This window comes from Mya arenaria, chromosome 6 (genome assembly GCF_026914265.1).
Source record: "Mya arenaria isolate MELC-2E11 chromosome 6, ASM2691426v1".
NCBI lineage: Eukaryota > Metazoa > Mollusca > Bivalvia > Myida > Myidae > Mya > Mya arenaria.
In genome coordinates this window covers 76,094,111-76,114,509 of record NC_069127.1, presented here as the reverse complement: position 1 = coordinate 76,114,509, position 20,399 = coordinate 76,094,111, and the positions used below count along the sequence as shown (strand labels likewise).

The 20,399-nt window shown below is 34.9% G+C and overlaps 1 protein-coding gene across 6 annotated transcripts in view; it reads right to left on the bottom strand.

The window, feature by feature from the left end:
• Positions 1-20,399, bottom strand: part of LOC128236533 (xaa-Pro aminopeptidase 1-like) — an 85,666-nt gene that overhangs the window by 20,168 nt on the left and 45,099 nt on the right. For all 6 annotated transcript variants that reach the window (XM_052951446.1, XM_052951448.1, XM_052951445.1 and 3 more), the window contains exon 2: positions 1,163-1,248. In XM_052951446.1, coding sequence (XP_052807406.1) covers positions 1,163-1,248 — 86 coding nt within the window. The remainder of the gene's footprint in view (positions 1-1,162; positions 1,249-20,399) is intronic.

Sequence of the window (20,399 nt, the reverse complement as noted above, 5' to 3'; positions counted from 1 at the left end):
AACCGAGGTTAGTATACACGAAGATGTGGGTCACTCTTCTTTACTGCATTTGTAACCGATGGTAGTATACACGAAGATGTGGGTCACTCTTCTTTATTGTATTTGTAACCGAGGGTAGTATACACACATATGTGGGTCACTCTTCTGTATTGTATCTGTAACCGAGGGTAGTATACACGAATGTATGGGTCACTCTTCTTTATTGCATTTGTAACCGAGGGTAGTATACACGAATATGTGGGTCACTCTTCTTTATTGCATTTGTAACCGATGGAAGTATACACGAAGATGTGGGTCACTCTTCTTTACTGCATTTGTAACCGATGGTAGTATACACGAAGATGTGGGTCACTCTTCTTTATTGTATTTGTAACCGAGGGTAGTATACACACATATCTGGGTCACTCTTCTGTATTGTATCTGTAACCGATGGTAGTATACACGAATGTATGGGTCACTCTTCTTTATTGCATTTGTAACCGAGGGTAGTATACACGAATATGTGGGTCACTCTTCTTTACTGTATTTGTATCCGAGGGTAGTATACTCAAATATATGGGTCACTCTTCTTTACTGTATTTGTAACAGAGGATAGTATACACAAATATGTGGATCACTCTTCGTTATTGTATTTGTATCCGAGGGTAGTGTACACAAACATGTGGGTCACATTTCCTTACTGTATTTGTACCCGAGGATAGTATACACAAATATATGGGTCACTTTTCTTTATTGTATTTGTATCCGAGCTTAGTGTACACAAATATATGGGTCACTTTTCATTACTGTATTTGTACCCGAGGATATTATACACAAATATGTGGGTCTCTCTTCGTTATTGCATTTGTAACCGAGGGTAGTATACACGAAGATGTGGGTCACTCTTCTTTATACACGAATATGTGGGCATAACTGTGTTAACAGGCATGTTTGAACCGACCTAACGATGTTTCATTAACAATGAACAGTCGTCGAACTTTGTCTAGATAACATGATAGTCAATCTGACCAATATATTATCATTCGGTAACAAGGGTTAAACATAAATCAGTTTGATTTGTCGCTGAAGTTCCATCATATGGCTACATAATTTCACGATTTTTAGTACAATGCTCATCAACTTCGATCGATTGTATATACCATTTAGTAAAACAACAACTCACTGGTTTACAGCTGTCCCAATTCCCAGGGTTCAGGTCGGGTTCCTCTCGTCTGATGCGGTTGCCATGTGACAAGGCACAGAACGAGACTGAAATATAAACAAAAACAAATGTGATTGGTTAAAATGTGTGTATACTTTATGAAGATACATGTTACATTGTGTAATAACTTCGGATATTCCAGACAAAAACGAAAGTAATCAGATTCGCTCGAATTGCACATTTGAAGTAAAACTTGCCAAAGAACCGGATATTTGGAAAATTGAAAAGTTTATTTCAAGACTGAAAAAAGGCAAACATATTTTTCCCCAATTACATACTTAGAGTTATAATTACATTTATACCAGTTAATAGTCGATGTAATACAATAATGATGGTCATAAGTTCATTTACACAAAAATTAACAAGATGTTGGCTTAACGTTAACAACTTTGACATAACAAACACATCAATGACGAGCGCATCAATGCGAGAATGTACTTTCAATCACGAGTGCACTGGGTGAAGGGATCGTTGAACCATGTCGTCATGGAATACATTCAATTAGTTATACGTATAAGTGAATAGGTTTGAAATGTATCCGCACGATAGTTATAGCATGGTAATGCTCCGCCTACTAGTCAATTCCGATACTCCACCATGATACAAGGCTATATTTTACAAACAATGTCTGTGCACCCAGTAAATCTTTGACCGAATACCATGTACAATGTCTGTGCACCCAGTAAATCTTTGACCGAATACCATGTACAATGTTAATGCAGGATAAGACAGGTATTTCATACATAAGGAAAACTAATTATATCGATAAATACGAGAAGGAATTGTGTTTAGATTTTTCGAACGATCAGAGATCTCAGATAGAAAATGATAGAACCCCCTGAGCGAGACTTTCTTAGCAAAATACTATTGCTGATTGAAGATATACAGAACAGGCGGATCATAATTAGTTCACCCATAAAATTATTTCGACCGTATTTTCTGAGTCGTTTAATGTAAATAAAATCGTTATTGAGAATATCAGCAATAGTTTAGGTGTGTCTTGGAACCACAAACAATCACATTTGTCTTTATTAAGGATCACAGAAATGACAACATGTAAGTTAAAACGACAGTTCATGTAGTGTTATGGTTTGATTAACCATTTGCTTTTATACAGGGTCTTCGAGTCTACCATAATGTTTGCCCCTGTAGTTTTCATTGCATTATTTGATAAGGCGGGGAAACCCTAATGTAAAAGTAAAGTTCATTATCAAAGAGCGCGTACTTATTTAAAATATATGGATGCACAACTTACAAATGTATAAGCATATGAATACTCCTGGCAACAGTAAGAGGAGATAAACTTGAACATGTTCATCGAAAAATGACGTGTTGCGCACGTTACTTTACGCTATTGACAGACATTTACATGAAGATAAAACAAACTAATATATACATACATCTCTCCACGAAAACTCAAACCCGAAGATATACGTAAATGTTATTTTAGGTAAAGAGTTTCCTGAATAATTGTCAAGTTTGGAAGTTTTCTAACTTGACTGAGAAAGTTATTCCAAGGCAAATCACGAGAAATATGAAGCCTAATGTTGTTACATGAATGGTAGCAAATAGGGACAATATTGCTTTGCAGTTGCACTAAAACTAGTTTATGTAAGCCAAATTATACACCGCACATTTTTCTCAATTTACAAATGCAGTAGTCGTGAATGCTGATTTTTTTATAGGGATTCAGGCAGCCATTGGTTAAATACAATACATGCGATGTAAACAGTTCAGAGGGTATCTCAACTAAGCAATATAGGAATGTACGTTTGTATATGTATATATATCCTTGTGATCAAATGTATTAAATACTTTATAACAAGAACCCAAAAGTGCGTGCGAAGTGATTGTTTTTTCATTAGAGTAAATTCCACCTGGCTATTGCATACCTCACTAATGTTTAAGATAAGAGTGAGGTATGTTAAATGTCTCGTACAGATCATCAGGAATATCGGTTTGGAGTCTGCAAGCGGCTGTCCATTACCACGAAAATACAAAATGTTTTCGTACATATCTAGATCGGAATGCAGATGTTTTTCATAATGAATAAAGATTCGAGAATTTAAGCAATACTTTTAAGTCTGTCATGCAACCCTTAGCAATAAGTGTTTGCTTTTTTCATAGTAGGAATCACATTTGAAATACTTACTTCCAGGTAAAAAGGGTATCTGCATTTAATGTAAGTTAAATAGAATGTATTTTATAGTAATGAAATATACTTTTTCGCCAATGTACGATATTTTCGTATATATTTCTTAACTGTGTCAAACACATAGTTATTGAATGTCATGTTACGGTCAGAAGCAGGTCACATTTGGATGTTTCTTAATACATATACAATTGAAACGAGTATCAGACACATATCGCTTGAATAGGTTTCATAGAATCTAAAGCTGGATATGTTTATTTTCATAGAATAAGCATATATGAAAACCATAAAAAAAATCTTGGAATATTTGATAAATGATTTGTGGTCATCTTTTTTTACATGTGGACCGATGGTCAATGCTTATTTAATGATTTCTTTGGCAATTCTGATCCCAATCAATCAAAGTTGTGATTTTCAGGCAAAACTATCTAGAGCACATTTCAAAGAATACGTCCATCGTTTAGAAACCAGATTAGTCAAAGATCTGTTACCTTGAAAGCCTTAAATTCGCGGAGATGCAAATTTTACTTTTGTCTGCATTGTTTTAATTAACCCATATTTACTACGATACTAATGTCGTTGTTCTTGTTGTTGTTTTTTTTGTTGATGTAGTTTTGTCGTTGTTGTTTTCTGCGTTTTTAGTGCTGGAAGTCTATAATCTCATAGTACATGTTTTTTACTCTGCCTATATCTTGTATAATTTGTCGGTAAGATTGTCAATGTCTTGTTTTGTTATTATTGCAAACTTTGTCATTTTACAAGTATCCACTCACACGGAGGGAATACAGTACAATCGGAATACTAATGTATATTGAAACTTCATTTATACCAACTTAAGAGAACTCTGGTTACGATTTGTTTTATTTGACTGTCCTTCTTGTTAGTTCATGAGATAAAATATACAAACCATTGGCAAACAACATGAATTCGAAATGACAAGAGTTGCTATTGACCTTCGCATGTGTAAAAGTAGCTTTCTGAAAGCAATTGCGTTTGACAATACAGCCAAATTTTCTTTACACTAACTTTTTGTTTGATGTATCTGGCACAGAAATCAATGCTGAAAGCACATAGTATCATTATCAATATAAGAAAACAATAGGAACTTGACAAGCATTGAATGTCAATAAAATTTACTGCTAGACAACGATGAGGATATGCAACGAATATCGGCCACCTGTGAGATGAAACGTGAGCAAGTAAGACATTGCAGAATGCTGTACTACGAGTTGTCTCTACAATGAAACAGTGTCGAATACTAATCACTTGCGCGCACTTTTTTCTATGATATGTGTCCGTACATAAAATAATTAGATAGCTTGACATAGTTACATGAATGATTGGCTTAAAATGTCGGTCATTCTAATTTCAGTGATAAAACACCATGATCAAATTACGGCTTCAATGTCAATAATTTCTTTAATAGAAATCTTGGCAGAAAATGCGTTATTTTACCACAAACGCGTTTGTTACGCATTTAAACGCCAATCATTTTAGGCTTAGATGTTTGTTTATAAAAGTAAGTTAACTAACTAAGTTACAATTTAAAAAAACTGCCAATGCCAACATCAACTCTGTGAACGAGTACCTTTAGCTAATACAAAATAAAAAGTAACTAGTTTCTGACTGAAATAAATTCATTCAACATGTTATCATTTTACGACAGAAGCATACTTGAGAGCCGACAAGTAGTTTGTGCTATCATTGGAGAGACACGTAAACATATATCACCTTACATGATAAAAGGACATAAATATTTATAAGCAATTGATCGCAATAGAACAACCGTATATCCTTTGGTGATATGTAATGAGGCCGCAGATAAAGCTAATAAACCATACCACGTGGTTTGTGACATCACATTCCGAGGAAAATTAATGCAAGTGTCAGAAACAGCAACGTCATAATTGCAGACTAAAAGGTGGTCACGTCTGTTGGTCCTTATACGATAAAAATGCATCTTGCTGAATATAATGATTCATTGTATTTTCTGTATATATCCTTATCATAGCGTAATTACAAATATGATTCGTCTCCAGATGATAAGGAACAACAGCTAGATTCACTCAGTACCACTGGTAATTCGATTAACATATTGCCTGTGTCGAACGCGGTGGTGGTAAATCACATGAAAGAACAACAGACAAAACCCCAAGTAGCAATGTTTGGCTCAGTGTTGATACAGGGATGGTATTGTGGTTGCTTCCATTTACTCATGATATCTGTAGATGTATCAGCGTCTTGCTCATATGGTAGTAATACCCAGTCACCATAATGCTCTTGGTACTTGTTCACAAAACACTGCGCATGTGCTTAGACATTTGGAGATGCTATTTGTGATAATATTTGAGACAACAGACCATCCAAAGCATTCTTATGGTAATGTTATTTCAAAGCGTCGCTGGCCGTAATACCCCGACGAATGTAACTCCAATCAATCATAGAATAATTATAGCAACTGTTTGGTTAAGAATTTAAAACAACGAGAAACTCATTCCTTTAAAGACATATTTTCAAAAACAATATAATTTTAGTAGTTTAGTTCCCTTGGACACATTCTTAAAAACATCATAAGACGATAATTAGCGGAAGTGATTTATGATTGGTCATAAACACCTGGTTATGTGGCAAATATCTAGTTTGTGGTGAACCCTTCCTGAAGAGCACGTTGTCGAGAAACTAGCGCGTTAAAAGATGTTTTTATTGTTTGTGAAATGTGTATTTACTTGTGAATAACACTCTCAACACAGTGAAATATCGCTGTTTGAAGTGTATATCACTTTTATTACATTACCATGCTAATGACTAGGTACATGTTATATAATGGGATGTACTCATAACTTGGCAGCAGGTAGTGACAACATCTGCATAATTGACCTCTTCTTTCAGACTTGAGTGTCTAAAACGTTTTTCCTTCCATCACTTTTTGTCACGAAAACAGAAACAGAGTGGTTCTTGTTTTTAGAGTATCTGTGCTGCTCGAAATGCATGCAATTTATAACAGGATTTAAACATACGTCAACTGAAATTGGTATACTACGTATATAAGCTATTCTATCAAACTGCAATGGTGTTGACATGTTAACCCCAGTGAGCTATTGTTTCCACTAACTGTTCCAATGCGGCTTTCTCAACATCAACTGGTGACAATATTTCAATATCAATCTCTGTGCAATTCCTCTTTTAAATCGTGGCCTTGCATGTCTCATTAACATGTTTGTTTGTTCTTTATCAGTGCGCCTAGTGCCTAACTCATAGTTAATTTTGAAATGGTGGGTTGGGCTTTTACTTTCCATAGTGTGTGAACTGGTGGGCTTGGACATGTACTTTCCATAGTGTGTGAACTGGTGGGCTTGGACATGTACTTTCCATAGTGTGTGAACTGGTGGGCTTGGACATGTACTTTCCATAGTGTGTGAACTGGTGGGCTTGGACATGTACTTTCCATGGTTTGTGAACTGGTGGGCTTGGACATGTACTTTCCATAGTGTGTGAACTGGTGGGCTTGGACATGTACTTTCCATGGTATGTGAACTGGTGGGCTTGGACATGTACTTTCCATAGTGTGTGAACTGGTGGGCTTGGACATGTACTTTCCATGGTATGTGAACTGGTGGGCTTGGACATGTACTTTCCATGGTATGTGAACTGGTGGGCTTGGACATGTACTTTCCATAGTGTGTGAACTGGTGGGCTTGGACATGTACTTTCCATGGTATGTGAACTGGTGGGCTTGGACATGTACTTTCCATAGTATGTGAACTGGTGGGCTTGGACATGTACTTTCCATAGTGTGTGAACTGGTGGGCTTGGACATGTACTTTCCATGGTATGTGAACTGGTGGGCTTGGACATGTACTTTCCATAGTGTGTGAACTGGTGGGCTTGGACATGTACTTTCCATGGTATGTGAACTGGTGGGCTTGGACATGTACTTTCCATGGTATTATTAAATAAACCTATTGCACTATTTGTAAAAAGATGTACGTTCTACGAATTTCTTCTACTTTCAAATATCTAGCAAGGCTATTAAAACACTCGACGGCGTGAAATGTGCTCATGCAAATTGCTGTTTTGAAACATTTAACTTTGGTTTCAGGATCCATAAAAAGTCATCAATAGTTAAAGTACATTTATCGGGTAACTTAAATCGGGAAAAGTTCCTGAGCCCAAGCTTTAATGCTCGTTACTGGACCTGGACGTTTATCACCTTTCAATAGAGATCTGTACAGGTTGACATCCACTTTCAAAACAGTTGTCGTTTTATAATTTCTTTTTGTTTTAGAAAAAAACATTTTTATATGACATTATTTTGTATAGAGCTGATGGACTGATACTTTTTCCATCGCTACAAGAACACAATAATATATTTCATAAAACAATACTGGGTTTTTCAAGCTATTACAACCATGATTGCAATATTTTAATTTGAGTGATATGAAATGTTATGGGGAAGTAATCATTCAATTCCTTTGAGCAGTAAATTAAATGATGTTATAGTATTCCAGGAACAATGTTATAATCTTGATATTTACTCAGTACGTCAATATGCCAATTCACAATGGTTGTGGGATGTTGCGGATCAAAATAGGATTCAAGAATTAAATAAACATCAGCGGTAAATAAGCAATGCGAATAAAATGACAGATGCTTTCCGCATTCAAATTGTAATACACAAATTGTTAATAGCAGTTGGTGACAGTTATATGATCTAATAAATTGTGCAACAGGCTAATGAGCATACTATTTCATGGAACTCAATAACGGAAATATCATATTCAATCAAAGCAGACCGAACAAAATAAATCAGTTTAAAAACTCGTATCTGTGTAAGCATGTGAATATATACAGACAGTGCACGAGAGCGATTTTAATAAACAACGTGCTTTGGAAACAAAGAAACATGCAAGTTTTGTTAACATGTGGCAATATCTGATATGTTTAATTTCGATGCAAACTCATCAAGTAACCACGGAAAGAAATAATTCCACGTGCTGCTAAGCAAACAAGTGAAACTACAGTTATCTGTCACATATCAGGTTAAAATTATGGCAGTGAAAATAACAGGATATTTCACCGAAACACAAAGGATACCATCATATTTAGTAATAGAACACGAATCTACATATGAAATTCCCTTCAGAAAATCATGTCCTAGAGAAGTACAGGTCTTTCCGACAAAGTTTGAACAACATTGGATACATCTTTTATACCTAACGAAAAGCAATTCGGAAGGATCTGTGTATAAACATTCGCGAATAGAGAACAAAGATCTTAACAGTGAGAACAGATCAAATTCTGACAAAAGTGGTTATTGAATAGAACTTTCTGCAGAACTGATAAAATATTTAGATCTTACAGAAACACATACTAAACCGTAGGAGAACAAAAGTCTCGGTTGTATTGATATGGTTAATTGGAAGTGCAACATTGTCATCGTCCACGCGGCACCACCACGTCCCTTGGACTGTCTTATTCGTCATAGAGAATTGTAAACGTTTTTATTCTGGTACAATTACAGGACCGAATACCTGGCGTAAGAAAATAAGCGTTTTAAATTGATAAAATATACGGTACCGTAACATTATGAACGTAATTTTCAAAGTAACCCAAACAAAATAAACCCTAACAAGTATAAGAAAAAGAAACGTAAGCAGAGGCTTTTTGAATTCTCAGACATAGTTCAATGTTCAATGGGGTATGTTCAATGGAGCCTGTGTCTTGTCTATGCGAACGTTACCCATTAGTTTTTGGTAATTGGCACATTTTTTCTCATCTTAAAGTCACTTCTATCTGCCAAGTTTTATTCAAAACCACCTGTTTACCAAGGATATTCTGATATAATAAAATGCTTCCTATTTGCATGTTTTAAGATTCAGTTGATAATGATGAATGTTTGGTTACTGAGCCTGTCCCTGTAGTTTCCATTAAATTATTGAATAATGGGGGAATACCTATAAGTACGGTAAAAGTAAAATTCATTATCAAAGAGCAGGCTCAAGACCACAGTTATCTGCCCCCCGTTGACCAAGATCCGGATGTGAATACAGAAAAAAAGAGTGCTTGTGTTCAAGTATCAATATTTTATTAAAATTGAATGAAAAAGAAGCAAAAAATGTTCTTTTTGCAGAGAACTTGACTGAATTTGACACTCTATTGCAGAAATTGATAGTTTTCAATGTAAATATTGGAAAAATCATAGCTTGTGGAAGTCTGAAAATTAGTTGTTTGTAGCCGATTGACTCCCTGGCGGAAGGGTTATGTATTTGAACTCAATTTTGACTGTCGGGTCAATGGTCAACATGGTGTTTTCTTGTGATTATATTTTGTGTCTTGAATTGTTTTAGAGATGCCATGTCCTTGTTTTTCAATTGGGGTGTGAATAAAGTCAAAAGCCAGGTTAGTGTCTATATGAAACATATAGTAAAAATAACTGTGGTCTCACGCCTGATATCGAGGAAGCGTTTGGAGGGGTGGCCTATTTTAAATTGTTATAAATTCTTAATTTATACAGCTATCTGGTTGAAATTTGGCCAGTTGACAGTGCTTAGCCATAGAATATTGGTGTTTGAGTATGAAATGTGAAAATCTTATATTACATCATATAAATTAATAATATATAATTTTCTTATATATTTTTGACATTTTAAAAAAAAAACTACTTTCACTTTCAATTTAATGTTTGGAAATAGTTCCAAATGATGGTAACTAATGAATGAAAGCCTCACTTTCAATTCCAAAGTATAAATGGAGGGATTTTTAAACATAGGAAGCAGAACCAGGAGGAACTGTCTGTTGAAGAACCAGCCAGACAGCCCCCCCCCCCACCAAGCTGCCCACCAGAGGCCAAGCTGTACTTGGTGTTTGCCAACATGCTGTAATTTGTAAGTACTTCAAGATAATATATTAGAAAATTGTATCCAAACTGAAGTACAAAGTGAGACAGTTTGGTCATAAAAGCCCATTGAGACTGTTTGTTCCATTCCTAAATGAATTTCTTTCATGTTGTCAATCATTTCTGATGTGGCTTTGATAATAATATTATTTTCTAATGAAACTGCTGACTTGTATCAGTCTTTGGTCTGTATTGTGCATCTATTGACACATTTTGTTTGCTCTTTTAAGCAAACATTACATTAATTGCAAATTCTATAAGCAATTAAACAAAACTTACTGCACATAGGATGCAGAATGATGTTTTATTTAGTGTGCATATGATTTTCAGGTTATGGACAAGAAAACATATACTTTAACAATCACAGCAACACAATGAGATCCCAATTTTAAAGAAATAATGCCACCTTTCATTAATTCATTAACTCATTCTATCATTCATTCATATATATTCATTAATTCATTCATTTATTCAGTTTATTCATTGAAAAACTTGACATTTCTTAAGGCAAAATAAATAAAAAGTGAGCAGCTTTCATAAAGAATAGAGCCTTTTCCCTTAATGCATTAAAAAAACACAACCTTTATACATTATAAATGTTTTAAAAACCCTAATTTATTGCTTATTTTAATAGGCAGCCTGGTTGCTGTAGCCACAGAGGAATTTTCAAGGACAAGAACCAGTGCTGGTAAAACTGTGGTCTCGTGTGGTTTTCCATACCGGCTCTCGGCAAGGATTTTCAAGAAAGGAATACCATCTCCAAGTAAGAAGAAATTCTAAGCATGTCTGGTTTGAATGCTTGCAAAATGCATCTGGGTACTCAATAAGATGAGATTTACCTTTGAGTTGTTAAAAACTGATTGCAAAATGTCCAAAAGACTATATATTCTATTAAATTTGTCCTGAAAATCTTTGAATTCATGAACTTTTCTGCATATTTATCACATTTATGACTATATTAAAGGTTATGTATGCCTCAAATGAGTGTTTACAGGCCTTTTTCAAACTTTAACAGTAGTGGCAGATAGTTTTATTTGTGTAAAACATTGCTTTTGTGTCTTGCTTGCAGATCATGATGTTCCAATAAGCTCCAGTTAGCTGTGGCCTTTTCCCCAGGCGGTAGTCCTGCAATCTGAATCCAGGAGATGCAGCTCTGAATCCAATATTTCAGAAGAATGAAGATGTTAGTCAACTCTGTAGTACTTGTTTGTGTGTAAATGATTCCAATGAGTGAGATTTATAGCAAATCAGGTGTAAATAAGCATCTTATAGACAATGGTGAAGTGCTGTACTCTGAATTGAATGCCAAATCTAGCCTTCAAAACAGATTCTTAAAGTATTTTTTTTTTAATGGGCATAATAATGCTATCTCTGCATTTTCTACATCATGTAGCCACCTCATACATGAAAACACTAGCAGTTGTCATGAATCTTTAAGTTTTGGTGTGTTTTTTGCCATTTCCTTTGTTGCGCCATTTGTCCCGGAAGCCAATAATTTGGCATATAGTGTTGTTTAGACTGTTTATTAACACATGATCACTTAATTTCTTGTGTTAAACTGAACAGTTCTGTTACCTTTGTATATAAGTGGACCAGAAAAGCAAAATTTTGACAAGTTAAGGCATTTCAGTTTGGCTCTATGTCATTTTTATATAAAACACTAAGCCGATGAAGTGGAAAAACCTTATTTTGCTTAGAAAAAAATCTTAAAAGAGTAGGCAGGCCATTTTTGTGGTGCTGTTTTATAGACACCATTAAAAGCTACAAGGAAAACTTTACTTGGTCAAATTATTCCAATGCATAAGGAAATAATGGCTCTTCAAAGGTTTGCGGCTTAACATTTGAGGGAAATGGCTGTTTCTGCTTTTATGAAAATACCACAGGTGCTAATACTTGTCTCATTCATTTAGTGTTTGATATATCATAGCCAAACTTTCAGTATGTGTTGCATATAGCCTGAAGCTAAACTATAGGAGTTTTGAAGTCTGTTTCTGAAAAAATGTTGCTTAAATAGGCTCAAGACCACAGTTATCTGCCCCCCGTTGACCAAGATCCGGATGTGAATACAGAAAAAAAGTGCTTGTGTTCAAATATCAATATTTTATAAAAATTGAATGAAAAAGAAGCAAAAAATGTTCTTTTTGCAGAGAACTTGACTGAATTTGACACTCTATTGCAGAAATTGATAGTTTTCAATGTAAATATTGGAAATATCATAGCTTGCGGAAGTCTGAAAATTAGTTGTTTGTAGCCGATTGACTCCCTGGCGGAAGGGTTATGTATTTGAACTCAATTTTGACTGTCGGGTCAATGGTCAACATGGTGTTTTCTTGTGATTATATTTTGTGTCTTGAATTGTTCTAGAGATGCCATGTCCTTGTTTTTCAATTGGGGTGTGTATAAAGTCAAAAGCCAGGTTAGTGTCTATATGAAACATATAGTAAAAATAACTGTGGTCTCACGCCAGCACGTACTTTAAAAAAAAATAAAATGCATGACCGCATTACTAACAGATGTATAAGCATATGGATATGTCTGGCAATAGTAAGAATATATATATTTTAACGTGCTCGTCCATCACTTCTAGTCTCAAACTACTGGTTAGACGTGTTGCGCTCGTTCTTTTACAATTACAATAATGTAATAACAGATAAAACAAACAAATATTCTCCTGAACCTGTCCATGAATACCCACAATCGAAATTATTCGTCAACGTTATAAGTGGTAGGAAGATTTCCTGAACAATTGTCAAGTTTTGAAAAATGTCATTATGTTCAGAATGATATGATATATTCTAAGGCAAAGCCTAAAGGTTTTCTAACAAAATGTTTATGAATACTCAGATCATGAGAAATACATACGTTTTAAATGGGAACTTAGTATGTGCCTTCGCCGTGGCACCAGACCTAGTTTCCCATTACTTTGTATTAATGGTAATTTGTACATAATTTCTAATCATAAAGTCACTTCCATTTGCCAAGTTATTTACAATGCACATTTTGCCAGGATAGCTGTGTACAATTTACAGCAGCAGTCGTAAATGCTGATTTTATGTGAAAGCTTGAAGTCAATGGTTAAATAAAATACAATCGATAAACACGGTTTTAAATATATATCAACTAAATAACTCAGGCATGTAATAGATATTTCATATCCAGAACCCAAAATGCGTTCGAAGAGTTTGTTGTCCTATTTGAGTAAATTCCACTTTGCTATTACAAATATCACTTATACACAAGATATGAGTGAGGTATGTTTAATGTCTAGATTAACTGTTTGGAGTCGGCCAGCGACTATTCATTAATACGAAAATACAAATTTTACAAGTACACATCTAGTCCGGAATGAAGTAAATAAAAAGTTGACGATTTGAGAATCTCAGCAATACTCTAAGTCTGTTCTGCAACCCCCAACAATCATTTTTATCAAATAGACCAAAGAAATGACAATTAAAATTACTATTTATGAAATTATTGTCCTGACCAGTAGAAAAGGGCATCGGGTTTTATGTTCACACATTCCAATGTGTTTAATAGTAATGGAATATATTTTACGCCAATGTTGATATTTCTTTACTGTAAATAATTATTGTTAGTGTCATGTTACAGTAAAAAAAACCTGTCACATTAGATGTTTCTTAATACAAATAAAATCAACACGTATAAGATGGATAATGTTTAAATAACGTGCCAGATACACATCGCTTGAATAAGTTTCCTAGGCTCTAAAGCTGAATAATCTCCTACAATGTCCGTATGGTACACTATCCATGAAAACATACTGACCTGTCATGAATAATATATATTTTTAATCGAAAATGCATATATGAAAAAAGTTAAACATTTCCAGGAATATTTGGTGAACAAATTGTGTAAGATCCGACTGATCAGACACGATTGACGAAACACGGAAGTATAGCAAGGCAAAACAATAAGGTAAAACATCAATCATCGTCGCCTTACATGTTTAACATCCAAGGTTGCTGGCAATGTAATCGTTGCATTTCCTTCTCATCACCTCGACCATACTCTTGTCAAACATGCGTTAATACAACATCATGAGATCATCACAGCCATCCCCATGTTATACACACCATGCAACATGTTGTTGCACTGTTCTCTTTATCTTGTATCATATGTCGGTAGGATTGTTCATGATCTTCTTGTTTTCATTTTAAGTCGTTTGACAAATATGTATCATCTCAGAACTACAGAAGGAAGAAATGATGATCTGAATATATCGAAACTACATTGACGCCAACTAGACAACACTCTGATTACCACATGTGATTAAAACACGTAAACCAATGACCAATTATATGCAATCGAACTGATAGTAGTTGCCATTTACCTGGTGCCAAACTTTCCAAATTTTCTCTAAAATAGCATTAATTTTAAGAATATCGTTCTAAAAAATAGAAAATGACAAAAGTATCTTGCACACAAATGAATGCTGAAAGCGAAAAGAATTGCAACTGTTAAAGAATAAAAACGAATTCGACAAGCATTGAATATCAATGAAAGTTACTATGGGACGACGATGAGGATTCGCAACAAAGTAGTTGTCGGCCACCTGTGATGTCAAACGTAAGCAAGTAAGACATTGCAGAATGCTGTACCAAGTTATGTCTCTGGAACAAAACATGCGCCTTGTGCATTCACCCTGAAGTCAGTGTAAAATTATTTTCTATGACATGTGCCCATGATATGTACATGTATGATTGGCTTACATTGTAAGTCATTCTTCTCTAATACGTCGTGGAATATAACTTTTAATGACTGCAATTTGTCTTTAAATGGCCTTTTGCACGTTTTATAGGCTATGGCATCGAGCAATTCATTAAAAGTGAACTGTGAACAGAATAATTATGCTTGTTTCAGGGAAAACATACCAACAACAGTTCATAATAGGGCTCCAAATGTTTTGGTTTTATTTTTAATTTGACGTATTTTCCCAAACGCGCGTTAGTAACGATGTTAAATTTAAGCGGTTTTGGGGTGGATTTACAAAATTCTGTTCAAATGAGTATTTGCGAGCTGCTGTTTGGTGTTTATTCGTAAAAGTAAGTAAACAAACAGAATTTGAGCAAAATTAAAAACATGTAAATTTAAATACTGGCAATATAAAATCTGTGAACTAGTCCCTCCGGCTAAGACAATATAAAAAGTGACTCTAAAATATTATCATTTTACGACAGAACCATACTTCAGAGCCGTCAAGTTGATTGTTCTATCATTGAAGAGACATATAAACATATTCCACTTCACATGTTTATAGGACATAAATATTTATAAGCAATTGGTCGCAATAAAATAACCCTAAGAGACACGAACGCGGATAAAGACAATATACAATGTGGTTATACCACATTGTTTGTGACATCACATTGGCCCGATTTGAAAAAGGAAAATCGCTGTAAATTCTTTATTTAATTTTAACGAAACATACCTCAGTTTAAGTCAGTTTATTTTTATACAATCTGAGCATTTCCCCATTAATTTTGCCAAACTATGCAATGTACAACATAAGTATAGCTTAATAACCGAGTATACAGCGCTATGTCCTTATGCACCAGTCAATTGTAACTACGCCCCCCCCCCACCAGGTCCGGGGGTATACTGGGGATAGCCGAGGAAATGGGCCGTGTTTTTACATTCCAGATGGCCCCGCAGTGCCGGGTGAATGCGGTGGTTTTGTCTTCGCACCAAAAACAGCGGGAATGGGCCTGACCTAGGGTCCCTGGGCCGCGGGGGCATTTGGCGGGGATTTTACCAGCAGTTCGTCCCAGCAGGGCGGGGTTTTTACTCGGGCTTGGCTGGACCAAAAGACAAAGTCCCCGCTATTCCCCGGTTACAATTGACTGGTGCATCACCCTTCTACTGCGCTATGTTTCGTTAAAATTGTGAATGAAATAAATACCAAAAAGCGATTGTCATTTTCCAATCGGCTTGCATTTCAATGTGACGTCATAAACCACGTGATATGACCACACTGATATAATTAACTAAAAGTTATTCATTGATGATTGAACATTTAGTCTAACCATGTCTGTATTACAAAAACAAGTAACAAATGTTTAGTAAAACAGGGGCATTAGTGTTGGTAAGATACAAATGCTTTTTGCTTAAGATAATGATTCATTGTATTTTCCATGTAAATCCTTATCAATGATCAACAGAATATCTCATTCTTCTCCCGATGATAAAGAACAGCAGCTAGTTTCACTATTAACCTAGTGCCTTTGTCGAACTCTGTGGTGGTAAATCACATAAAAAAAAAAAAAAAAAAAAGCAAAGTACATTTAGAACAGCTCAGTTTTGATATAGGGATGTTATTGTAATTTATGCTATCGATGGATGCAGTGAACAGAACGACACAAGGCGGGTAAAGACATACTGTTTGAATGAATGGCCTTTTCTCTACGACATTTCCTCGAGTATTTTTTTTATACCTGTACGACACTGAGCCAGTGTTCTTCGAGACCGTTTTCACATACATGTATTTTACCACATAGCCTTCGGTTATCATCATAACGATATTTTTAAACTCATACGTAACTCCTATCATGTCTCAATTAATTGCATTTTATCGTACAAACTCGTAACTGGGTATATGGGGTCCTTTCAAGAAAGTGTGAACAATGTCGCGTAACAGCTGTGCCAGTTTTAGACAAAAATACCAAACCTTTGTCAATCCTGGATAAAACACTATGTAATAGTACGAAGTGCTTATTACCTGGTAAAAATTCGATGTAACGTGGAAGAAAATAGGAAAAAAAACATACATTTTTGCGATTTTGCAAAGTATTGTCGTTTAAGCACAGATATAGCGCAATCTGAGACATTACCTCTTTTTAAATCGCTAATAATGAATCATTTTTAGACAATTTAGCATACATATTTATGGTATTAAAAGGTGAGAGTGTAAATAAAAATTGCCGGTATTTTTTATATAAAGAATTGATCATATATATTTATTTATTCAGTGATTTTCAGTAAAGGAACTATCTTAACTTAAGCTCGCATTTTATTAGTATTATATACTGTGATATTCGTACTATAATGTGATAATTAAATATATATTGCTCAACTTATGACTTGTTATGTAATGTAACTGTGATACAAATACTGTAATATTTATTTTAATGCATTAAGAATTACTTTTAATATAGTTGTGCAAGTTCAATTACAGCCATATAATTATTCAAATTATGCAATGCCTCCAGATTGCCATGCCGCCAAAACAAAGGACCACAATGGAAATAAGAGTTTTCTCTTTATTGATCCTTGGTTTGGTGTGCCTGTCATGACTATTTATGATATCATGTTTGTATTATGTTTTAATTACTATACATGTTGTTTTTAAATGACCATGTATGTGCATTCCTTACTGAAATAAAACTATTTATCTATAAGCGCCGAAGCACTTTCTTACTTTTGTGGCATGTTGCGCTACATACCGTTACAGTGTAACAGGGGTTTTAGGAACTTATTCAATGACGAATGGAACTCCCATCAATCATCAAATTATAGCAACTGCACGATTAAGAACCTAAAAGTATGAAAACCACATATCTATGGGACATAATACCAATAATTGTAATTTTATGTAGTTTAGTTTCCTTGAAAACATCCTTGAAAACATCATAACACAAAAATTAACGAATGTGATTAACAATCGGTCATACAGACCTGGATAATGTGCCAAATATCTAGTTAATGGTGAAGCCTATCCTTATGAGCACATTGGCTCGTTAAGGGATGCTTTTATTGTTTGTGTAGTGTGTGTGTGTTTATTTGTGAACATCGCAGTCTTATATCGCTGTAAAATAGTTTCTAATGTGAAAGTCTAGTACGTTATATACCACAGTAATTTACTACTAATGTGATATAATGAGAAGAACTCATAACTTGGCAGCAGGTAGTGACATCTGCAAGATTTAGCTTTACTTTCAGACTGCACTGTCTGAAACCTTCTATTGTACACCGCTTTTTGTCAGGAAAACGGGAACATGGTGGTTGTTATTTTTACAGTCTTGGAACTGGTCGACATGCATGCAATTTAGTACTAATATAATATACATACGTCGACTGCAAGTGGTATAATGAGTATATGAGCTATTCTTTCAAACTGTAATGGTGTTGACATGTTAAGTGAGCTATTGTTTCCAATGTCTGTTCCTATGCAGTAACCTAATAATTAGGGGCGACAATATTTTGATTTTAATGTCTGTGTAATTTGTCTGTTGAATAGTGACATTGTGTGTATCGTTAAATGTTTATTTTTATATTTGTGCCTGGTTCATCAGCTCAAAGTTAAATTGTGAAATGTGGGTTGGGCATTTACTTTTCATAGTATGTGAACTGGTGGGCCTGGGCATGTACTGTCCATGGTTTTGTTATTTTAAGCTATTACACACAACTTCTAGAAAGAAATACTACTATTAATCAAATATCCGGCAAGGTTATTGATGAGGATTGCTTCCAACGCGAACAGTTTCCCAAACAAGCATTATTGTTACTTGTTGTCAGGACCAGGACGTTTATGACGTTTTAATAATAATCTGATAATTTAGCATAATACCTCCTCTATCAAAACTGCCTTCGTCTTTCTTGTGGTAAATAAGTCATGTAAATATAATAGCAGATGCTTGCTATATACGAATTGTAATACAAATATTGCGTTTAGCAGTTGGTGACGGTTTATATGATCTAATGTACAGGCTAATGATCATAGTAGTTCACGGATCTCAATAACGGAAATATCATATTCAAACTAAATAGACCAAACAAAACAAACTCGTATCTGTTTAAACACTGTGAGTATACAGACTTTGTATGAGAGAGACTTTGGTAAACAAAATGCTTTGGAAACAAAGAAGCATTCAAGTTTTTTCCACATGTGGCAAAATAAAATAAAAAAGATTTGTTTACTTTCACTGCAAATTTTAAATTTATTTCACCGAGTTACCATAGATGAATAAGTCCACGTGTGGAAACGCAATTATAACAATAAATCCGGTTAGAAATTGTGCTTTGATACATCAACAAATAGACAATAGTGATCTCAACAATACAAATTGACCAAACTCTGAAAAGAGTGGTCATTGAATATTTTGTGAAGATATTAAGGAGTACATCATATACAATATGAGAGCAAAAGGCTCGCTTTGATTGATATTGATGGAATTTAATGGGAAGAGCAACATTGTTATAGTCCGAGCGGCACCTGCACCACTGTCCGATGACTGGCCTAATATTGTCAAAGAATTCTTTTCTTTTTTATGGCTGTTAGAATTACAGGACCGAATACCCGGCATAAGAAATAAAATATACGGGACTCCATTACTGTGAACATAATTTTCAAGGTAACAAAAACCAAAACTGGTATACAACAACACATTCCAGCTGAACGTATTCGAAAGGTTAAAAAATAGTCGTAAATATTTGTCAAGAGCGTAGCCAGTTTGGAGAAGCAAATTCTCCAACAAAGGACCAAGAGGTTTTCAATTTGGGTCTTTAGCTTATCCAGCGAAAGGCGTTTGAATTCACAGACATAGTCACATTTCCAATGAACATGTCTATTGTCTATGCAAAAATTACCCATTACAGAATTACAATTCATTGTAATTTGCACATGTTTTCTCATCATAAAGTCACTTCTTTCTGCCAAGTTTTCTATAACACCGCATGTTTGATATAACACAATGCTTCCGAATTGCAGGAAGTGTTACGATGCAGGCGTTAATGATGAATTTATGCCAAAGCTCACAACTGTTAAATTGCAATACCTGCGATATATACCGTTTAAAAGCTACATCAAATAAATAAAAGGAATGTTTATATCAAACTGAGTGCACCTTGTTTTCTCTTTGGGTGAATTCTATTTCCTATTGCATATATCATAACAACTGTTTGAAAATGAACATATCATTTCAAGTGTTTGATGCATTGAATGATCGTGACCATGTACGTTAAGTGAGTTTTAACACTTGACACAGGCAGACGACACAGGCATACACAAGCAGACGACACAGGCAGACGAAACAGACACATACAAGGATACCACACAGGCAAGCGACACAGGCAGACGACACAGGCATACACAGGCAGACGACACAGGCAGACGAAACAGACACATACAAGGATAC